Consider the following 19,471-nt stretch of genomic DNA (forward strand, 5'->3'; position numbering starts at 1 on the left):
TTTCCTTCTAATCAGACTCACCAAATTTTGACAATGTCAAATTTGGAATATTTTAAAAAAATGGTAGTATTTTTAATGTGATACTCAGGTATAAAACTTTTTTTAAAAAAACTTGACACATTGATTTTCCTTAGTGAAGCTCTGATGTAGATTTTTTTTTTTTTTAACCTGAAACAAATAATAGTGAGATTTGTAGGTGAATCTTTGTTTTTTTATTGGGAAAACTAATTATAGGTGAATTTGAGTATAAGAAAAAAATATTTGTATAAAAATTAGAAAATAGATATGGTCTGTTCAAAAAAAAAGAAAATAGATATGGTATGTAATTATGATATAGTAGCTGTCAAAATTATACTACATCTCCTAGGCTGTGCCGGATTAATATGATTTAAATACGGTTAATATTTATTTTTTCGAACGGAAAAAATAGAGAGGTCAAATAAATGATTTTCATTGGTAAACCTTTGCAGTAAAAAGTAAAGACAAACTAATTCATAAGGGAGAAAAAAAACAAAACTATAAATTTCTGGCCTATCTTGCATTCTTGCTTTAATTTAGAAAGGGTTAATTCATAAGGGAGATTTGATTTTAAAAATCAATTATTAATGAAATTTATAATGATCATTAAATGAGTTGTTAATGATGGACCTCAAAACAAAAGTCCAAGAAAAAAGGGCTTCAATGAGGTGGTCTGAATGAAAGAGAGGTTGACACTTGTCATCTAATGAAGGGGGTTTGGTGAGAGTAAGTCAAGGAATGCCAAGTGTTCTAAGTGGGTCTCACAATGTTATTCTTTTCTATAGTATATAGATTTAGGGTTGGGGTACCCTTGTACCTCCAATTTCTAATACAATTTGGCTTATATAAAAAAAAGGCTTAAATACTCTGGAGGTCCCTAAAATTGTCTGCCGTATGAAAATAAGTTCCTGAAAAAAAAATTCCGATTCTGAATCCCTGGAAAATTGTTTTTAATCAGAATAAGTCCTTACACGTGTTTCCAGCTTATGTGGCTCAATTTTTGCTGAGTCATTTATTCCACGTGGCTCTTATGTTTTTTTTTAAATACACATGGATTAAAAAAATAAAACTAAACATTTAAATTTAAAATTAAAATCTTATTAACCCTAAATTTTAAATTTTATTTTGAAATTTTAGTTTAATAAAATTTTATTTTAATAATATATTGATTTTAAATTTAAATGTGTAATTTTATTTTATTAATCCATGTGTATTTAAAAAAAATAGAAAAGCCACGTGGAATAAATGACTCAGCAAAAATTGAGCCACATAAGCTGGAAACACGAGTATGGACTTATTATGATTAATTTTTTTTTTCCAAGGATTCAGAATCGGTAAAAAAAAATTCAGGGACTTATTTTCGTACGGTAGAGAATTTCAGGGACCTCCAGAGTATTTAAGCCAAAAAAAATATATGGAGTCCTTTATTGTGGAGGCGGAGAATGTTTTACAGATTCATGCTGCAAGATTTTTTATTTTTGGAAACACTAGTTTATGCAACGGGTGAAAAGTGTGGCTAAAATGCATCAGAAATCAGTTCATGCATGTTGCTATAAAGAGTCCTTTTATGGCACAACACTAAATAAATGTTCCTTATTTTATTATAGAGATAAGTTATTACACTACAACAAAAATGGCACTTAGAGCTGACCTTTTGCGGCGGTTCTGTGAAAATCACCGCAAAATGTAACACTAAGGCAGTTAATGCGGCACTTTTTCTTTCCGCCACATATTGCGTGCTATTAGAGGCCGCCGTTTTTAAACAAGGGGCGGTTCCTAAGTTACTAGTAGCGGGTGGGTATACCGCCGCAGAATGATTAATATCATTAACAAATTCAAAACCCTAAGTTAAACTCACCTCACCTTTCTTTTTCCCATTTCCGCGTTTCTTAGAGTTCAGATTGCGATTTTAACTTCCATTGTTACTCAATCATGGATTGAGACCTCTTCTTGCGATTCCCTTTTCTTCTCCACCATATTTGGATCGAAGAATGACATCTTCACTACTTCTCAGCCATGGAATAAAGATTATCATCCAGCCATGGATTGGGATCTCCTCATCTCGCGATTTGCTTCTCAGCCATGGATTGAAGATTCTCACCAGATCTGGATTGAAGAACTTCACTCTCACTCAGTCAGGAAGCTCACTCAACCATGGATTGAAGCTCACTCAGTCATTGATTGAAGGTAAGCACCTCGTTCTCATTACTCGATTTGAGTTTCTTCTCCTCTTAGATTTGGATTGAAGGTAACCACAACTATTTCTGTTTCTTCATCTGCATTTATTTCACTCTAGGCTTAGAACATGTATCTTTTCATTTAAACCTTTTTTTCTTTTCTCTTCACTCTCGCTCTTCAAAGCATAGGCATTGATGTTGTGAATGATTCAGCTCAACCTTGCTTCTCTTCATCTTGAAGTCTTGAAGATAAACTTTCAGGAACATAACCTCTACTTCTGAGGGCTACTTCCTCTTGCTACATGGCTCATAAGTTGATGAACTGCTGAAGCTTGTGACAACTCATGTAGATGATGCACTCCATGGTCAATTGAGTGTATTCCTCATTCATGCATTATATATTCATTTTAGCTTCTTCTTCTTATCATCTTGAATGTGACTCAGCATCTCATTTTCTCTTCTTCTTTCTTTTCATCATTTATGTATTTGACTATTTAGTTCATTTTCTCTACTTCTTTATATTCTCCTCATTTATACTAAGTCTTGAACATGTGACCGTTGCAAGGTGTGAGACTCACTGAGAAGGTTGCAATAGACGTTAGAGAGTAGAAGATAGTCGTTATGACTACAAGTACTTGGTAACAAATATTTTGATTTGTTTCAGATGAATGGAGACTTTAGTAATGTAGAAAAGTGCTTTCAGCAAATCTTCATCGTTCATGATAGCGGTAAGATGTACTTTGTTAGTTAATTCCAGCCGATCATGGTCACGCTTATTTTGAACTCGGATAGCCTCTTGACCGTTGAAGCTAGACACTTGATAATACATTTCTCTTTTTGATATATAGGCATGCTTCATAGCTTTCTGTGGATTTGATTTGTACTTTTGTCAGACTCAACTAGTCAAATGTGAACAAACATAGTGTTTTGCTTTAGTTGCTTGTTTCATTTGCTTCATCGGACGATCCATCGATCTTCTGATTGATTCAATCTTCATAGCTTTGATTCTCCTTGGGATAAGATCATTTTGCATAGGAGTATAGATCAGACGATGGCAATCTTGGATCATTATGGTTGAGGGACGATGAGACTCTAGATGAGTTGTATGCAATGACTTCTTGGACTAGAGGGATCAGACTTTCATTTCGTATACGATGTTAGGTCATAACACTTGTTGAGTTTTTCCTTGTGTGTTTCAGTTGATCAGACCATGAGTGAGTAGACGATGCCAGATCATAACACTTGTTGAATTGTCTTTGCACCTCAGTTGATCAAGCCATGAATGTATAGACGATGTCATATCATATTTCTTGTTGAATTGGCTTTAGCCTTGTGTGCTTAAGTTGACTTTTGTCTTTGTAGTTTGACGCTTCTTGCATAACACTTGTCGAATTGGCCTTGTGTGCTTTGGTTGACTTCTCTTTGTGTAGTTTGACTGTTCTTGCTTTCTTTAATCCTTCTCATTCTTCATGTTGATCTTCTATAACAGCACATTCACATGAATCCTTCCTCTATTGTAACACCCCGATTTCGGTGGCGTCACTTTAGTAACCAAAAGAAAATACTTTAAGCGGAAAAACGTGAATTATTTTTTTTCGACAATATAACTAAAGACAGAAAGCAACAAAACTCCCCAACAAAAGATAAAAGGAACTACTATACAACTATATATACATGCCTCGCTAAACTCTACCACGTCACGAGTAACCTCCAGTGACGGGTGACAGAAAAGAGTAACGCCCGAAGGCAATATGTACAGTCCAAGATAAAGATACTGTGTCCGCAACACTAAACTACAAAATCTGAGAGCAAGTTGGCCCAGCGGCCTAAGCAAAGACCCCCTAAATCCAACCAGCTCTCTGTGATCTCCATAGGAAACCACACAAAAGCTACCGGTAGGAAAACTACCCTGTCCCCAAAAACGGAAACATGACGGTCAGAGCATCGACACTACTCCTACACTATCCCTACCCGAGGAGCCCACACTAGCACTCGATCCTACACGCTAGCGCGGTCGTCATCCGAATCTGCATCCAGGACGACTAGGTCGACGTACTCAACACTGCCCTCTCTGTCCACCCTAATGCGCTCCTGCACTGGACTCTCGGGCTCGGGGCCCGGAACGAGATCCGCGACAACAGCAGCAGCAGTAGACGGACTAGACTCCGTCGAAGCCCCTCCTACTGGCACCTCCTCAGAGGGGTCCTCATCATCTGAAGGGGATGGTGGCGGTGGAGGTACTCCCAAGCCGGGTCCACAGTGTACTCCTGGAGGCAGGTTGAAGCTCACTATGTGCCTCCTCATCACCCCTTCCGTCAAGCGTCCGAATCGGTCGACACGGTCCTCCATGATCCGACCGGTGTAGGTCGCACGGTGGCCCTCGGGATCGACCACCCATGCACCTGGGTCGTCTTGGTCAAGCATCTCGTACCTGGTCCCCCCCGACGGGCTGACCATGGTAAACCAATCCCCTATACTCATCTGACAAATGGCGTAGTCCGCCCAAACACACACAGCAGACGCGAGGGTCAACTCCAAAGAATTATATAATTAATAAAACCAGATATAATTATAGGATAATAAATACTCGCCTCTCAGGCTTATAAGTTTTGGGATAGCTTCCTAGGGTTGCATGTATCACAATGAATATAAAGAAATCATAATAACAAATAACATGCCTCAAAAATAGAATAAACAGTTACCAATCACACTCAGCAACTAAGTCAGCATGTATGTTGCATGAAATGCAATGCTGGGTAACAAAATGCATTCCGGAAGAAGGATGGACATCAACGAGGCGGCCCTAACACCAGCCACGGTGGGTACCTTCCTGCTCGCGTGTCTCTTACACCACACAAAAGTAGTCAGATCAGCAGTGAACCCGTAGGTCTGCCATTCCGTCTGCTACTGAGGACCACCGTAGTGTCCTAAATATGGAAATCCGGGTCTTATGACCATTTTGGAATCCACCGAGGTCCGGTATCACGCCGTGTATTAACCTCAAAATGAGTGCATGAATGCAAGTGATTAGCCAAACAACGTCTCCGACCTCACCCGACACGTCGCCACGTGTTCTAGATAACTTAAAGTCTCTGAAAGAATACCCTAAGGTAAATGTCGATTCTGCGACAAAATACAATTAATCATAAACAAAAGAGTGCAACCACTCACGACAACTCTTCGAGTCATCAATGCTCTCACGAAGTCTCTCGCTTCTGTGGAGTCTCACACATTCACAAAGTCTCACGCTTCAGTGAAGTTTTATGCTTTCACAAGGTCTCACGCCTCAGTGAATTTACACACTTGCACGAAGTCTCACGCTTCAATGAAGTTTCATGCTGTTCACGAGGTCTCACGCCTCAGTGAAGATCCATGCTTTCCACAAGGTCTCACGCCTCAGTGGAGTATCACGCATTCACAAGGTCTCACGCCTCAGTGAAGCTTCTCGGCTCATCCCTTGGATGGCTAAACAAACTGCTCCCAGAGCGAATGAGTATCAACATACCCAGAACTCGAAATCTTCTCAACACTTGGATCCGACGACACTTCTCGTTTTCCAAAACTAAACTTCAATCCAAAGCTTGCATCCGAGATTGTTATCCTTACTTAAAGGTTTAGAGGTTGTTTAATATCTTATGAATTTTCTTTATAAAAATAGCTCTTTTTAGTCTTATCGTATTCCCTATGAGTTTCAAAGTTCCCATAAACCCAAGTAATTCCCTGAGAAGGTCTCGATCCATTGGAGCATGACAAGGTCCGAACTCCGTTCGTCCTTTTAAAACTCTCTCAAAATCTCATAAAAATTCGGCATGACCTGCCCGTAATCCTCACTTTCCAGAAACATAGGCACGAGTGGAATAGCATCAATGAAACAGCTCAACCAATAGGCATAAACAGCATATTCCAACACATCCTAAGTTAACCATGTAGCACACAGCATGTGAATCATTTAGCACACAATATCATGGCATCAAGTACTCAACAAGTTCGGCCGAAGCCTCAGAAATCATTTCAGACATTTAGCAATTAGGTGCATAACACATAAATCAAGTCGAATTTCATCGACACCTAAAGCATTATCTAGTAATTCAGAGAGTAGCCCTCACCGGTGGGTCTTCCAGCTTCCTCCTCAAAATGTTCTTCAAGCTCTTCTCCTTGTTTTCCGGGAATCTCCTCAAACGACCCTTAAGCAAAAATCACAGAAATCAACACCAAGAGTCAGAAACTCAGCAATCAAAGAGTCCTAGGGTTACACAGTACACTACTACCTCCTTGGTACGACAATCTAACGCGTTAAGACAAGTTTTCGAAAAATCGGATTCTCCTCCCCCCTTGATATAGCTCTCGGCCACTTTCCTTAATTGGGAGGGTCGATTTTTCTTCGATCAAACTTGGTTCCTAGGTTAACATAAGCCGTAACTAAGACGGTTCTAGGCTCGGAAAAATTTTCGGATCGAAATCTGATATAGGGGTAGTTTGGTCATTATTTTTAGCTCAGAATTTCAAAATTGGATTTTTGAAAAACAAATTGGATGGGGACGTCCACAACGACGTTTATGACGACAAATCCTACTAGCACTAAGCCAAGTCGATAGATTAGAGCGTAAAGGTTGCGACTTTGCCGAAAAATGGGTAGTTAGGGTAGAAATTGATCCCGGCGGCATTTCGTCGACATTTGACAAAATCTAATCCGCAGAACACGCTCAGGAGCATGCAGGGAAGAAGTTTAGACGCTGAAATCAGCTGATTTGAACAGTTTTTCAAAAACCTCAAAATTTTGAACTCAGAAAGTCGCATGAGAAATGGACAGAAACGACGATTCGAAGGAGAGTATAGATTACCTACCTCGAGGTCTTCGATTAGTGACGATCGGTGAAGCAAACGGGCAAGAAACGACGAAGATCCGGATCTCTCTCTCTCTCTAGGAACTCGCGGTTTTGGGGTGGGGGAAAATGGGTTTTTTTCTCAAAAATCTAATTTTCAAGCTATTTATAGGTTTTGGAAAAAACGGAAAAATGATTTTTTTGCGATTCCGATTTTTCCTGCGCGTTCCTCTGCGCATTCTAAGATAGGTTCTGGCGACAGAATTCCAGAACTCAAAACAGGATTCTTGGAATTAAACCAAAAGATCCAAAATCGGCATAAGTCGGTGTAAGTCGGTTTATCCCGAAAAACTACTTTTTGCAGTGATCGTCGGATGAGAAAACTTCCTTCTGAAGAAAGATTAGGAATGATGAGAGAAGTAGGAGAACGCGGGTGGAATCTTCATTTGAGTTTCCGGATAGAAAAAGTCTTCATCGTCTGTCGATCTTAGGTTTTTCGAACTATCAGGGATTCCGTTTCGGCAAACTTCCGAGAATTGGAATTTGACGTTCGTACTTTCCAGGATTTCGCATCGAAATGGTTGTTTAAGGACGGAAAAGAGAAGTTCTAACATTTCTCTGAGGATTTTTTGGAATTAGTTTCCATCGTGTCCTAAAGCGTAAATTAACTATTCACTAATACCTTCGACCTAGGATTAAGCGTATGTTAGTCGTGCTATAACTCTTTCGGTTTTTTTTCGATACATTCTTGGACTTTTCCTGAACCTCTTTCCTTCCCAAATTTATCTTAATCAAATAACTTTTTTATTTTATCCACTTATCCAAAGCGTTAAAACTTGGGCCTTACATCTATGATGCTCATCTCCATGCTTAAGCCGTCACCAGTGAGCGCATCTCCGTGACCTCCACACTCTGTAATTTATCGCATCATCTGATCTCCATGGTAGGTTTTCACGTTCTTTTAATTCCAATGTTACGGTTTCTCTAGGTTAAGATTTCATTTTTGGGATATGTTAGAATGTATTCTTATCGTAAGTTTCGCACTACTGGTCACAATCACCGAAATTGTCTATTTCGATATTTTGGTGCCTGCTTTTTTTTTTGATAAGCCAAATGAACTATATTGAAATGAAGTACAAGGGATACTTCAACCCAATACAAGAAAGAAAAGAGTGCAGAGGAAAAATAAAATAAAAGAAGCAAAAGATTTACATGCCGACGACAATGATCCTCCTAACAACCCACCACCCACCACCTCCATGGAGACAGATTAAATAAACCGTGCCTCATTAAAACCTGACCAGGAAAAACCCCATTGAAAAAAACCTGATGAAGGAAAAAGAGTACATGGTTTAAATAATCAAGAGTTGGTCTCCAAGAAGGACTAAATACAAGAAACCCAAAATAAGTAACCATTCATTGCAACAGCCAAAGGTACTATGTTTATTCCCATAGGAAGCATTTATCCAGCAAAGCCACGAGGCATTTTTGTTTTTGGGATAACTAACTTGGGCTTGGATCTGAAAGCATGTTTGGCCCATATCTTCACACATCATCATGCCTCCTCCTTCTGCTATTCCTTTTCCTCCTCCTACTCCCATAGCTTGCTTCAATTGCAATTACAGACCTAAAGACTGCACCTCTACCTGGTGGTCATCATCTCACCTCATGCTGTCAGAACCAGTTGTTCAATTTGTTTTACTGTAAGCAAAGCAACAAATCTTCCCGAACGCGTGCCCACGATTTCCGATGGTAGTCGCACCACCCTGTCCCTTGTACGAATCGCCCTCTGGATATCTGTTTCCCCTGGACTTCGGGGTATGTGTAATTGCTTATTGCAACCTGGAACCCTAAAAAGTTCCTACATTCATGGTACTTTCTTCACAGAGCTGACGCTATCAAGGTACTTCTACCTCCCAAAGCCAGTTGTTAATTATGCTTTACATGTTGTATTGCTTATAAATTGAACCATTGGGTGTCAAGATATCTATCGATTTGTTGTTCATTCAGTTCCCCTTATTTCTGCTGCACTGTTCAGTTAATCCTAATGAACTGCTTCTTGGTATTTTGGGTTTTGAGATCCTGGTGAATTCTCAAGGGTTGAGAGAGTTGTCAAAACAGTGTGACTTCTGTTGATTTGCAAATAACTCTTGAGATGGAGAAGGTTAGCTTCTTTGATTTCTCTGTGTGTTTTTACAAACTTTATTTTTCACTCATTCCATGTCTTTATTAATTAATCTCTGAATAATTCTTTGTTGGTTATGCAAGTTTATGGTTGATTCAGAGGAAGCTTACAAGAGAGAACATGTTCTTCACTAGAATTTAATTATTGTTTTTCATATAAGCGGTATTTACTAAAGTAACAAATTCCTTTACTGACTTCTCTGCTTTTTTCTCACATTTATCCATTTTTCTTTCAAGGGCAGAACTTAGAAGCATGCTTGTGGTAGATTGAATCGATCGCTAGATGTGTGTTTGGTAAGTGTTGTGTACTTCTACCTTTTTTCTGTATATTTTAAATTCCAAAGTTTTCCTATCCTGTTGCACCTTGGTCTCAATATGTAGTGGTTTGATGTGTTGTTTTTGTGAAGTGTGGAGTTTGAGAAGTTATCACTACTAAGATTGGTTCTTTTGTAAACTCAACATCCCATTTGTCTGCAGCATGAGCAAAGAACAATTTAGCCTTCTTTGGTCCATCATTTTCTTCCGCATGAGCATCCTGCCAACACAATTTTCGAAGGTGGTGAGGTAACTAGCTTAATCTCTTGTACCTCTGGATCAGATGAGCACATAGATTTAAATTACTCCAGTAAAGTTCTTTTGAAACTCTATATTTTGAGTTTTAATTTTCTGCTTCTGAAACATGATTTCTCATTGCTTCTTTTCAGTTGGGAAACCTGATTTTTCAAAATATAGCTCTAGATTCCTACACTTATTATTTATCTGAAATCAATAGGAAGAAGAGAAGGCATCCAATGATTTAAGCACTGCATACTAAGGATTCTTAGGGGTTCTTTGTCATGCAATTGCACTGTCACAAATATTTAATGGATTTCATTCTATGCTATCATAGTCATGCCAAATAGTACCTTGACTTATATGAATTTTTGTACATTGTACTTATCCAAAGCATAATTCTGAACGTCTAAGTCAAGTTTTAAACTTCCTGTGACAGGTATAATAAGAAATATTTACAGATGTATAACTCAACAATATAATATAATAAACTTCTCTTTGTACTTTTATAGTAAGGCTAGCTGTCAAGTCTCAAATGTCTGATAATGGATCCTATCACGAGATTGAGTTACCAACATTCTGAATTAATTATTCATCAAAGTGATCATATATATGACATGAAAAAAATGTTAAATTACAAACTCTTGGATTTTTTAAGTAATTGTGCTAGGATTAAGTACAAAACCAAATTGTGTCTGTGATCTATTTCTTCTTCTGTTTAGATTTGTTAGTCATTTTTGTGTGCTGAATCCATTTGTTTGACTAACTTAGTTCCATTCATGTGTTTTTATTTTCTAGTATCTTCTCCATTTTTATTTAAGTAGTTCAAAGTGTTGTTGATTTCTATATTGTTCATGTAGGAAATGGAGGACCCTTGAACAGTTATGTGAAAAGGGACACTAGAACAATGCCTACATGTTGTTGAAGGAGATGGTTGAAGAAAACTGCCTAAACCAGATCTGCAAGTTTATGAAATGATTCTAGAGCTGCCGAGGAAGACTGGACAGCTAAAAATGGATGAGGAGTTGGTGGGGAAGATGGGTTGCCATGAGATTTTTCTCTCGCCCTTTGTAGAAGCAACTTCATCATTAACATCTATAAGCCAAATAAGAGAACTTTCAAGGAAGACTCTAAAATGGTGGTATTATTTGCTAATTGCTGTAAGTGATAGGAAATTAAGGTCTTTTATTATTTATTTTAAAAACTGTGTGCTTTATTCATTTTAGTTTTAAGGCTGGTATTAATTTTGTATCCTGATAATGAATTTTGGCTTAGCTGATTAAGGTCTTGTATGGAGTTCATTTTGTTTCCACTTTATCTCTTTGAATTAGTCATGAGCCCAACTATCCCTTTTTCTTCTCTCATAATAATTGACTGGAAATTTTCATGCAGTGTTTCCACATCAGGAGGTGGTAAATGCTATTGAATGCAACAATGGAAAGTATGACTGAGGTAAAATTTTTGAAGATTTTGTTTAAAGCGGATTCCATCTTGTATTGGGTTTATTTGTATCTAGAGTTAGAGATCATACATCAGTCCTGGAGGCTCAGAAGAATGGATCGTTAAAAACTGATTGAATTTGTTTCCAAAGCAGCTGCCTATATGTTCCTCCCTTTATGTAACTGGAGAAGTTAGTATTCAGCTTATATGATAGTCAAAAGAGTGAGTCAATCTTATAGAATTTTAAGTTTTAAATGATTTTCTCATTATCTATGTACTCATAAGTTATATTTTCTTTTTCAGGTTTTGACGCGGAACAGATTCATGGAGTTATGGTCCTGGAGCTGCATCCTTATCCAAGTCACATCCATAGGTATTAGCTGACCTGTACTCATAGTTGCATGCTTATACACATTACTTATATTTACTTTAGCTTTATGCTGATACTTTAACTTAGTACCTAAGTTTTCTTGCAAACTTTATAAAGCTTTAACCACTAATCCACTCTTAATTATTATTCTTCTTTCTAAATGGTAAACACACATCCCTATGACAACAAATTAAATGATATGCATTTTGTTTAAAATAGCTCACATTGGGAGCAGGAGGTATGACAATATAAGTGATTTTGATTTGCATATTTTTTTGTTTCATATTGGATATTTAGATTTTAGATTGGTGAACTGTTTCACTAACACATAGCTCATTTTATGGAGTGATTACTCAAAGTGATATCAAAATTCTTCAATTTAGTGTGATTTCAAGGATTCTCAGGGATATTTTACTCCCCTGTCTATGTTGCAAGATTCTCAGAGATATGGGTACAATAGTGTATATATTGCCTAAAACTATGATTGATGCATTGCCTAAGGGATATGTGGTTCTAATGTATGATGAATATGAAGAGGTAGCAAAAGGTGAATCGCTACCACTAGATTTTCCTTAAACCATTGAGCTGTTTGGTTTCGTTTACAAATTCAAATGATAGTTATTTGCTAGATTTTATAAGTATGTTATTTACTTAGTGTTTCTTCAAGAACTCCATCTCTAAATAATCATGTATAGATTTATTTAAGTTCAACCATATCCAAATTACACCATATATCTTTAATTTACAATTTTGAATTACTAGCTGTGATTTTGCCTAATATGGTTGTTTCTAATATGTCAAGTTTACTGAAAAATGAGAATATTTTGGGGTTGAACATTCTTTAGTTAACATTCTTGATTCTTGTGATGTTTGTTTTCTATATATGCATATCATAATAGTTTAAAATATTCTCTTGGAATCCTAAGGAAAACAAATGAGGAGGTATCATCAAAACAAGATGAAATTGATGGGATGATTGTTTAGTATAAACCACCTGTAGGTGAAAAACTAAGCCCGTTGTTCCATTATTTCGTGGTTTCGATAAGCAGCCAGAACCTGAACTTTCTGCAGATGGATTAGAAGATCGTTGCTGATTTCTGAGTTCTTATGCATATAGCTGAAAAAGTGGACTCACTAAATAATCATTCTCCACTTCAACAGATCTTGAAAGATGAGAAGGGGACATTATCATATGTTGATGTTGATTACAGCTTTTGGATAAATGAGACACATGTCAAGGTAACCAATGAATGTTTCTTCTACGGGTGCTTTGGACATGAAGAATCACAAGTTCCTTTTTGGTTTTTTATTGGTTTGGGAAAATGTGTGGGTAGAAATCTTTCCATTGTTGTGCAGAAATCTATAATATATATAAAAGCAAAGTTTTGCAGCCTTGGGGGCAAAAAAGTCCTTCAGCAATTTATTCCAATATCTATGAGAGTTGGGTATGGGTATTTTTGTAAAAAAGTCATTTTATTTCACTCAGGTTTAATCTCAGCCGTTCATTCATATCAATTTCCATTTCACCTTACCTTTTCTCCTTCTCTCACAGCCGTTTCACGAAATTGAAAACGCAGACCCATTGCGTCTTTCATTCTTCCTATTCATTATGCACAAATAGTCTCCGCTCTGCACAACAAAAAATTACAATTCCTTCCTGACGCATCCGCTCTGCAGAACCTTCTTCCTCTTTTCGTGGTTCTGATCCTTCCTTCTCAGAAAGACTCCTGTGGCTGCGACATGAATCACCATCTTCCATCCCGTAGGCTCCGTTTCTCACAGGTTTTTTTTTATTTTTTAAATTTTTGTTTCGTTTCAGTGATGTTTTTTTACTGAGTTGGGGAATTAATTATGATCTCATGAGTGGTTATGCAAACAAACGAAGACAAGGGATTTTTTGGAGGGTTCGAATCAGACTACGGAAGGTGGTCTGCTCCGTTTGGGTATGTATTTCATCTCTGTTGGTCTCTAGGATTCAGAACTGATATAGTTCCCCTTTTTTCCTGATCTGATATCGTTACCCTTCTGTTTTTTTCTTCCCTGATCCTGATGTAGAAGATGGCTGAGGTTTGGCACCGGACATTGTTCCTTAAATGGTGGCTGCTGGCTGGGTGCTCATACTCGATTTGGGTTTTCCTGCAAATTTTCAGGTTTGTTTCTCTTTCTCACGACTGTGATTCGTTCTTCCTCCAAGCATCCATTCGTTCCCTTTGTTTTTTTTTTCCACTTCGTGATGGAGATGATTTTTGGCTAAGCAAGTTTGATTCAAATTGTTCACTGTGATTCCTGTTCTGCAGATTTGGTGCACCTATGCTCTGGGATTTTGGGGTTCCAGTTTGTGCATTGGTGTCGTTCTTCTAGGTTGTTCTTGATTGTGGTATTGAATTTCCTTTCCCTCTCTCTCTCTCTGTGTTGTCCCTGAAAGGCCCAATTTTTTTTGTCTCTGATGTTTGATTCCCTTAGTTTGTAGGCTACTGTTATCTGACTGATAGTGGAATTAGGACTATCTAGGCCCAAATTTATGAATTGCAGAAAATTTGATAACATGTCATTGATATTTTTGGAATCAATGACATGATTTAGCCAAATAAGTGTGACCGGTGCCTGTAAGCAAGGTAAAGGAGTAGGAAGAAAGAAATGATTTAGCCAAATAAGACCTGACTTGAAGGTTATCAGTCCAAGGTACCAATTGCCATGTATAGAAATAGAGATGAGGTGGCAGGAGTAGTGACTACATTGGCTAAGTAGCATATGAAAGTGAATGTAGCATAGAAATAGAGATGAGAACAAGGAGTTTCGTCTGAAAATGCTGAGAAAAACTATAGGTCTGAAGGTGTTTTAACAGAACATGTGCAAATTATAAGAGAGCTTTAAGTAGAAGAGTCGAAGCAGAATGATTAATGTTGGCTATGAAATAATTAAAGGATTGCTAATTAGAAAATAAAACCAATGTGATTTTAATCTTGCTCTGTTGCTGTCCTTCATTAGGAACCATGCTAAACTTAAAGAAAGGATCTCTCTGCTCTCTTATCTAATAGTATCTTCTGAATTTTTTTCAGTCTCTGATTTTATTTACCTGCAATTTCAGATGAGGCTAGAAGTTATGAAATAAAGTGAATAGGTGACTTGCCCACCAAAGGTATTCTTACAATTTGTGCTTATTGAGTGGATTTTATATTCTTTATTTATAATGCTCACTATAAATGATGCACCTGTTTTAGAAAAGAAACTGATTTGCAGCTCACTATAATTGATGCACCTGTTTTAGAAAAAAAACTGAATTGCAGGTGCTGCACCTATAATGTATACTTCTACCATGGGTTGCCTTTCTAAATTGCGAAATTATTTGTTCATTCACACAGAAAAGAGAATGCTCCCCCATAAACTTGACATCTCCCACTGATTTCTTAAATTATTTGTTCATCCTCTGATTTTTTTTATTTGTTCTCAAATATATCTTCATGAGTTGTTTAAGCCTTACTTCTACCATGGGTTACATTTTGCGGAAGACAAAGGGATTGATTCTAAATCCAGCCAAAGTTCAGCATCACTGATGAGGCGAATTGGCTGATATCTACCAAAAAAAGTTAATGTGAAGAAATGGCAATAAGACAGATTATTATTGGTCAATGAATGAAGATGCTTGCAGCCTCCAAGCTTCCGCATGTGCTTTTCCTCAGTGCCATTATTATTGACATGAAATTAGGTTTGCCCATAGGTTGGAATAGACCGCCACCGTTGTTGACTGTTTTGGTGTGTTCGGTACCAATTGCCATGTATAGAAATAGAGATGAGGTGGCAGGAGTAGTGACTACATTGGCTAAGTAGCATATGAAAGTGAATGTAGCATAGAAATAGAGATGAGAACAAGGAGTTTCGTCTGAAAATGCTGAGAAAAACTATAGGTCTGAAGGTGTTTTAACAGAACATGTGCAAATTATAAGAGAGCTTTAAGTAGAAGAGTCGAAGCAGAATGATTAATGTTGGCTATGAAATAATTAAAGGATTGCTAATTAGAAAATAAAACCAATGTGATTTTAATCTTGCTCTGTTGCTGTCCTTCATTAGGAACCATGCTAAACTTAAAGAAAGGATCTCTCTGCTCTCTTATCTAATAGTATCTTCTGAATTTTTTTCAGTCTCTGATTTTATTTACCTGCAATTTCAGATGAGGCTAGAAGTTATGAAATAAAGTGAATAGGTGACTTGCCCACCAAAGGTATTCTTACAATTTGTGCTTATTGAGTGGATTTTATATTCTTTATTTATAATGCTCACTATAAATGATGCACCTGTTTTAGAAAAGAAACTGATTTGCAGCTCACTATAATTGATGCACCTGTTTTAGAAAAAAAACTGAATTGCAGGTGCTGCACCTATAATGTATACTTCTACCATGGGTTGCCTTTCTAAATTGCGAAATTATTTGTTCATTCACACAGAAAAGAGAATGCTCCCCCATAAACTTGACATCTCCCACTGATTTCTTAAATTATTTGTTCATCCTCTGATTTTTTTTATTTGTTCTCAAATATGTCTTCATGAGTTGTTTAAGCCTTACTTCTACCATGGGTTACATTTTGCGGAAGACAAAGGGATTGATTCTAAATCCAGCCAAAGTTCAGCATCACTGATGAGGCGAATTGGCTGATATCTACCAAAAAAAGTTAATGTGAAGAAAAGGCAATAAGACAGATTATTATTGGTCAATGAATGAAGATGCTTGCAGCCTCCAAGCTTCCGCATGTGCTTTTCCTCAGTGCCATTATTATTGACATGAAATTAGGTTTGCCCATAGGTTGGAATAGACCGCCACCGTTGTTGACTGTTTTGGTGTGTTCGGTATTCTGAGATTGATTTGTAGGAAGTAGGCTTTGGCCTCCACTTTAAAGTTTGGAAAGATTTGAGTTGTCATTGTGGATCTACAATAAGTATTAAATAGTTATATTTTGTTTCTGACTGTGAAGGGCAGTTTATTATATCTTTCTTTCAATTTTTTAAATTTTGGAGTTCGTTTGTAACTCTCAAACTTATTTCTTCAGTTAAGAGCATTCTTGAAATAAGATAAAAGATATTAAAGTTGTGCAATTGAAAGCTGCAAATTTGGGATAATTTCAGAACTCAAAACCCAATAAAGTTACAAACACATGCTATATGCGAATTTTGCACTCAGTTTTCTGTAATGTCATGTTGAACATCCAAGGCCAGCATTGGTACTTGATTAATCATCCACAGCCAAATTTTTCCATGGCATTTACTTCAAAATAGTCCTGAAAGCCTGCAGTCTTTTTTGTGCACCATATTTGACAGTTTAATCATCCACAGCCGCAAGGTGACAATTTGAGTTGCTATTACAGAAACATGCACAACACATTGAAAGAATGAAAGAAAAGTGGTTTCGGAGGTCTCTATTTCTTCTTCCAGGCGCTCTTCAGCAGCTCCTAACTTCTCCAACTCATTCACTACAAGGTACTAACTTCCACTAACTTCTGTATTATCACTTGCATTATGTAAACTTTGAATAAACCGTACTACCATTGAGATACATGATTGTTTTCTATTTTATTTTTATCCCAATATATTTTTAATAGATTTGTTTTCCTTAACTTTCTAGGTCTGCCAGTGTATCTTTCTAAATTCCTTCCACTAAATTGTGGAATTATGAAGCTCATATTGTGTTTCTTTGTTTTGTTTTGACTAGCAGCTGTGTAACACCATTATATTATTAGAAAAATTGAAACTGATTGAGGTTGTGCACAAGCAATAATATGGAGATTAATTGATTAAATTAAAATGCAAGGGGTTAGCAAAATGATGGAATCCCAAAGGAATTTCAGTGAAGCTTACAATTGAATATTAAAGGTACATAAGTTAATAATTCAAATATTTATTACTATCCACTATTAAATCTATTAAAAAGATTGAAGCTGAAGGGGTTGTGCACAAGTAATAATGTGGAAATGATTTGATTAAATTAAAACACAAGGGGTTAGCAAAGTGATGGAATCCCAAGGGAATTTTAGTGGAACTTACAATTGAATATTAAAGGTACACAAATTAATATATTTATTAGTATAAAACTTCCGTGCATTCAAGTTTTGAAGTTCTTCATACAAGTGATTTTCCGTGTTGGGTGTTTGTTTCGTGGAGTCCTTTTGTTCATGTTTCGGTTGATTTGTGGTTTCTCACTTCTCCTACATCAGTATAAAACTTCCAATGGAGAATCAGGGTATAGTGCACAGAGGACTTTACCTTTCCATTGAGCCAAATTCCGTAAGCTCTCTTCACAAACAATATATTGAGAATCTTCTTTTCAATGGAGTGATTGTTTTTTAATTAAGCAATGGATAAAAATTTACAGGAATATGCTGAGCTACCAGACATATGGGTTGCTACTTTTGGAACACATATTACTGAAACAATAAGGTTGATGGATCCACTGCACAATTCCTTCAATGTTCGACTCACAAAGTTTAACAACAATGTATTTGCACTGACAAATGGACTATTAAGCCTCCAACAATATTATGGTCTGCAATATGGTGGATGGCTTAAACTTTTTTATCTTGGAAGGACTGAATTCCGATTAATTGAGGTCCAAGATAGAGGTTTTATGAATGTGAGATATAGAACCCCTCCATTGAGATATGAATTTGGATGGGGGAATGATGAAGAGGTGCCATCTAGCTATGATAGTGGTCCTGATGAACATGAGGCTGACAACTTAAATGGCCAGCTAATCTATCATGAATCAGAGCTCCCCATCTCTGACACCTACCAAAACAAAAAGGTATTGTACACTGCATAAATGTCATTATAGAGATTTCCATTTCACAACTTTTTTTTTTGAAAAGTCCATTTCACAACTTATTGCACATTAGTTTTTAATTTCAAAAAAAAAAACAATGCAGACATTGCCTGTTGCATTGGTTCATGGTGCAATTCTTCCTCATACACCACCACATTGTGTCCTGAGGGATGAACATAAAAGAAGATTTTTTTTTGTGATTTAACGTGGAATAAGAAAAGGCCAGGAGAATGCGTCTTGAAGGGTGGATGGCTTCAATTTGTTAAAGCAAACAACTTACAATACGAAAGCAAGATCTGGTGGGTGATTAAGAAGAGAGACCCAACTGTGGTTCATGTAGGTGTTTTGGAGAGATGAAACATCCTCAATTATAACTTAAGAAGTTCTTTTAGTTTATTGACTTCCTGTTACAGTTTTCCTCCTTTGTTATGTTTGTTTCCTTTTAATTCTTCCTCTGGCTTGGGTTCTTTTACTGAGGGAACATTTGGCCATGAAGTGTTGCTCGATTGGGAGAGCTTTGTTCCCAAGACCCTTTTGATTATAATAAATTTTCTGCTGCCTTCATTATTCTAAGAGCTTATTCTATTCTAGGTAATCAAGACCTTATTATTCTTATCTCTTGGGTCAGTAATTGATGATTATAAATTCGAACAATAAAAAAAAAACATTTCGGATAATGGAATTCTAAAAAAAAGTCCTAGAAATTACATTATTCTATATCCAGAAATAGGATAAAAAAATATCAATTTGGGAAAAAAATTATTAACAAATATTATAAAAATTAATATTCAAGTCGATATCAGATTATAAATATATCTATCTATCTATACTATATATAAAGGGAAAGTTTTTGCAGCCTGGAGGGCGACTTTGTCATTAAATATTTCATTGTACACCACTTTCAAATTAAGCATGGGTATTTATGTAAAAATGCTACATATTTTCGTTAGATTGGATCAGGATCGTAGATTGCATCTGCAATGTTGTTGGCATCCATCATATGTAGCCACTTCCTTTTCTCCATTCATCAGTTACACTTTCTCATAAACCTCTTGGGCTTCAACAATCTTCCCACCATTCAATGAATTTAATTCATCCT

At 36.8% G+C, this 19,471-nt stretch overlaps 1 protein-coding gene across 41 annotated transcripts; it reads left to right on the top strand.

The window, feature by feature from the left end:
• Positions 1-8,564: 8,564 nt before the first annotated feature.
• LOC130714922 (uncharacterized) lies at positions 8,565-18,939 on the top strand. Of its 41 annotated transcripts, none has more exons than XR_009011491.1 (18): positions 8,576-8,921; positions 9,029-9,182; positions 9,445-9,496; positions 9,680-9,766; positions 10,615-10,914; positions 11,147-11,206; positions 11,349-11,416; positions 11,498-11,567; positions 12,726-12,803; positions 13,117-13,346; positions 13,450-13,507; positions 13,620-13,714; positions 13,862-13,941; positions 14,653-14,703; positions 15,733-17,033; positions 17,768-17,837; positions 17,926-18,354; positions 18,476-18,939. XR_009011491.1 is itself a non-coding variant. In XM_057564902.1 (6 exons), exons 4-6 carry the CDS (start codon positions 17,781-17,783, stop codon positions 18,575-18,577), a joined length of 588 nt encoding a protein of 195 aa, XP_057420885.1. In that variant the 5' UTR covers positions 14,653-14,703; positions 15,733-15,783; positions 16,922-17,033; positions 17,768-17,780; the 3' UTR covers positions 18,578-18,939. The 41 variants fall into 41 exon arrangements, 1 of the variants encoding a protein (XP_057420885.1); XR_009011497.1 differs by having other exon boundaries at positions 9,057-9,182; positions 9,440-9,496; XR_009011498.1 differs by having other exon boundaries at positions 9,098-9,182; positions 9,440-9,496.
• The last annotated feature ends 532 nt before the right edge of the window (positions 18,940-19,471 follow it).

This window comes from Lotus japonicus, chromosome 4, assembly GCF_012489685.1.
Source record: "Lotus japonicus ecotype B-129 chromosome 4, LjGifu_v1.2".
Classification (NCBI taxonomy): domain Eukaryota; kingdom Viridiplantae; phylum Streptophyta; class Magnoliopsida; order Fabales; family Fabaceae; genus Lotus; species Lotus japonicus.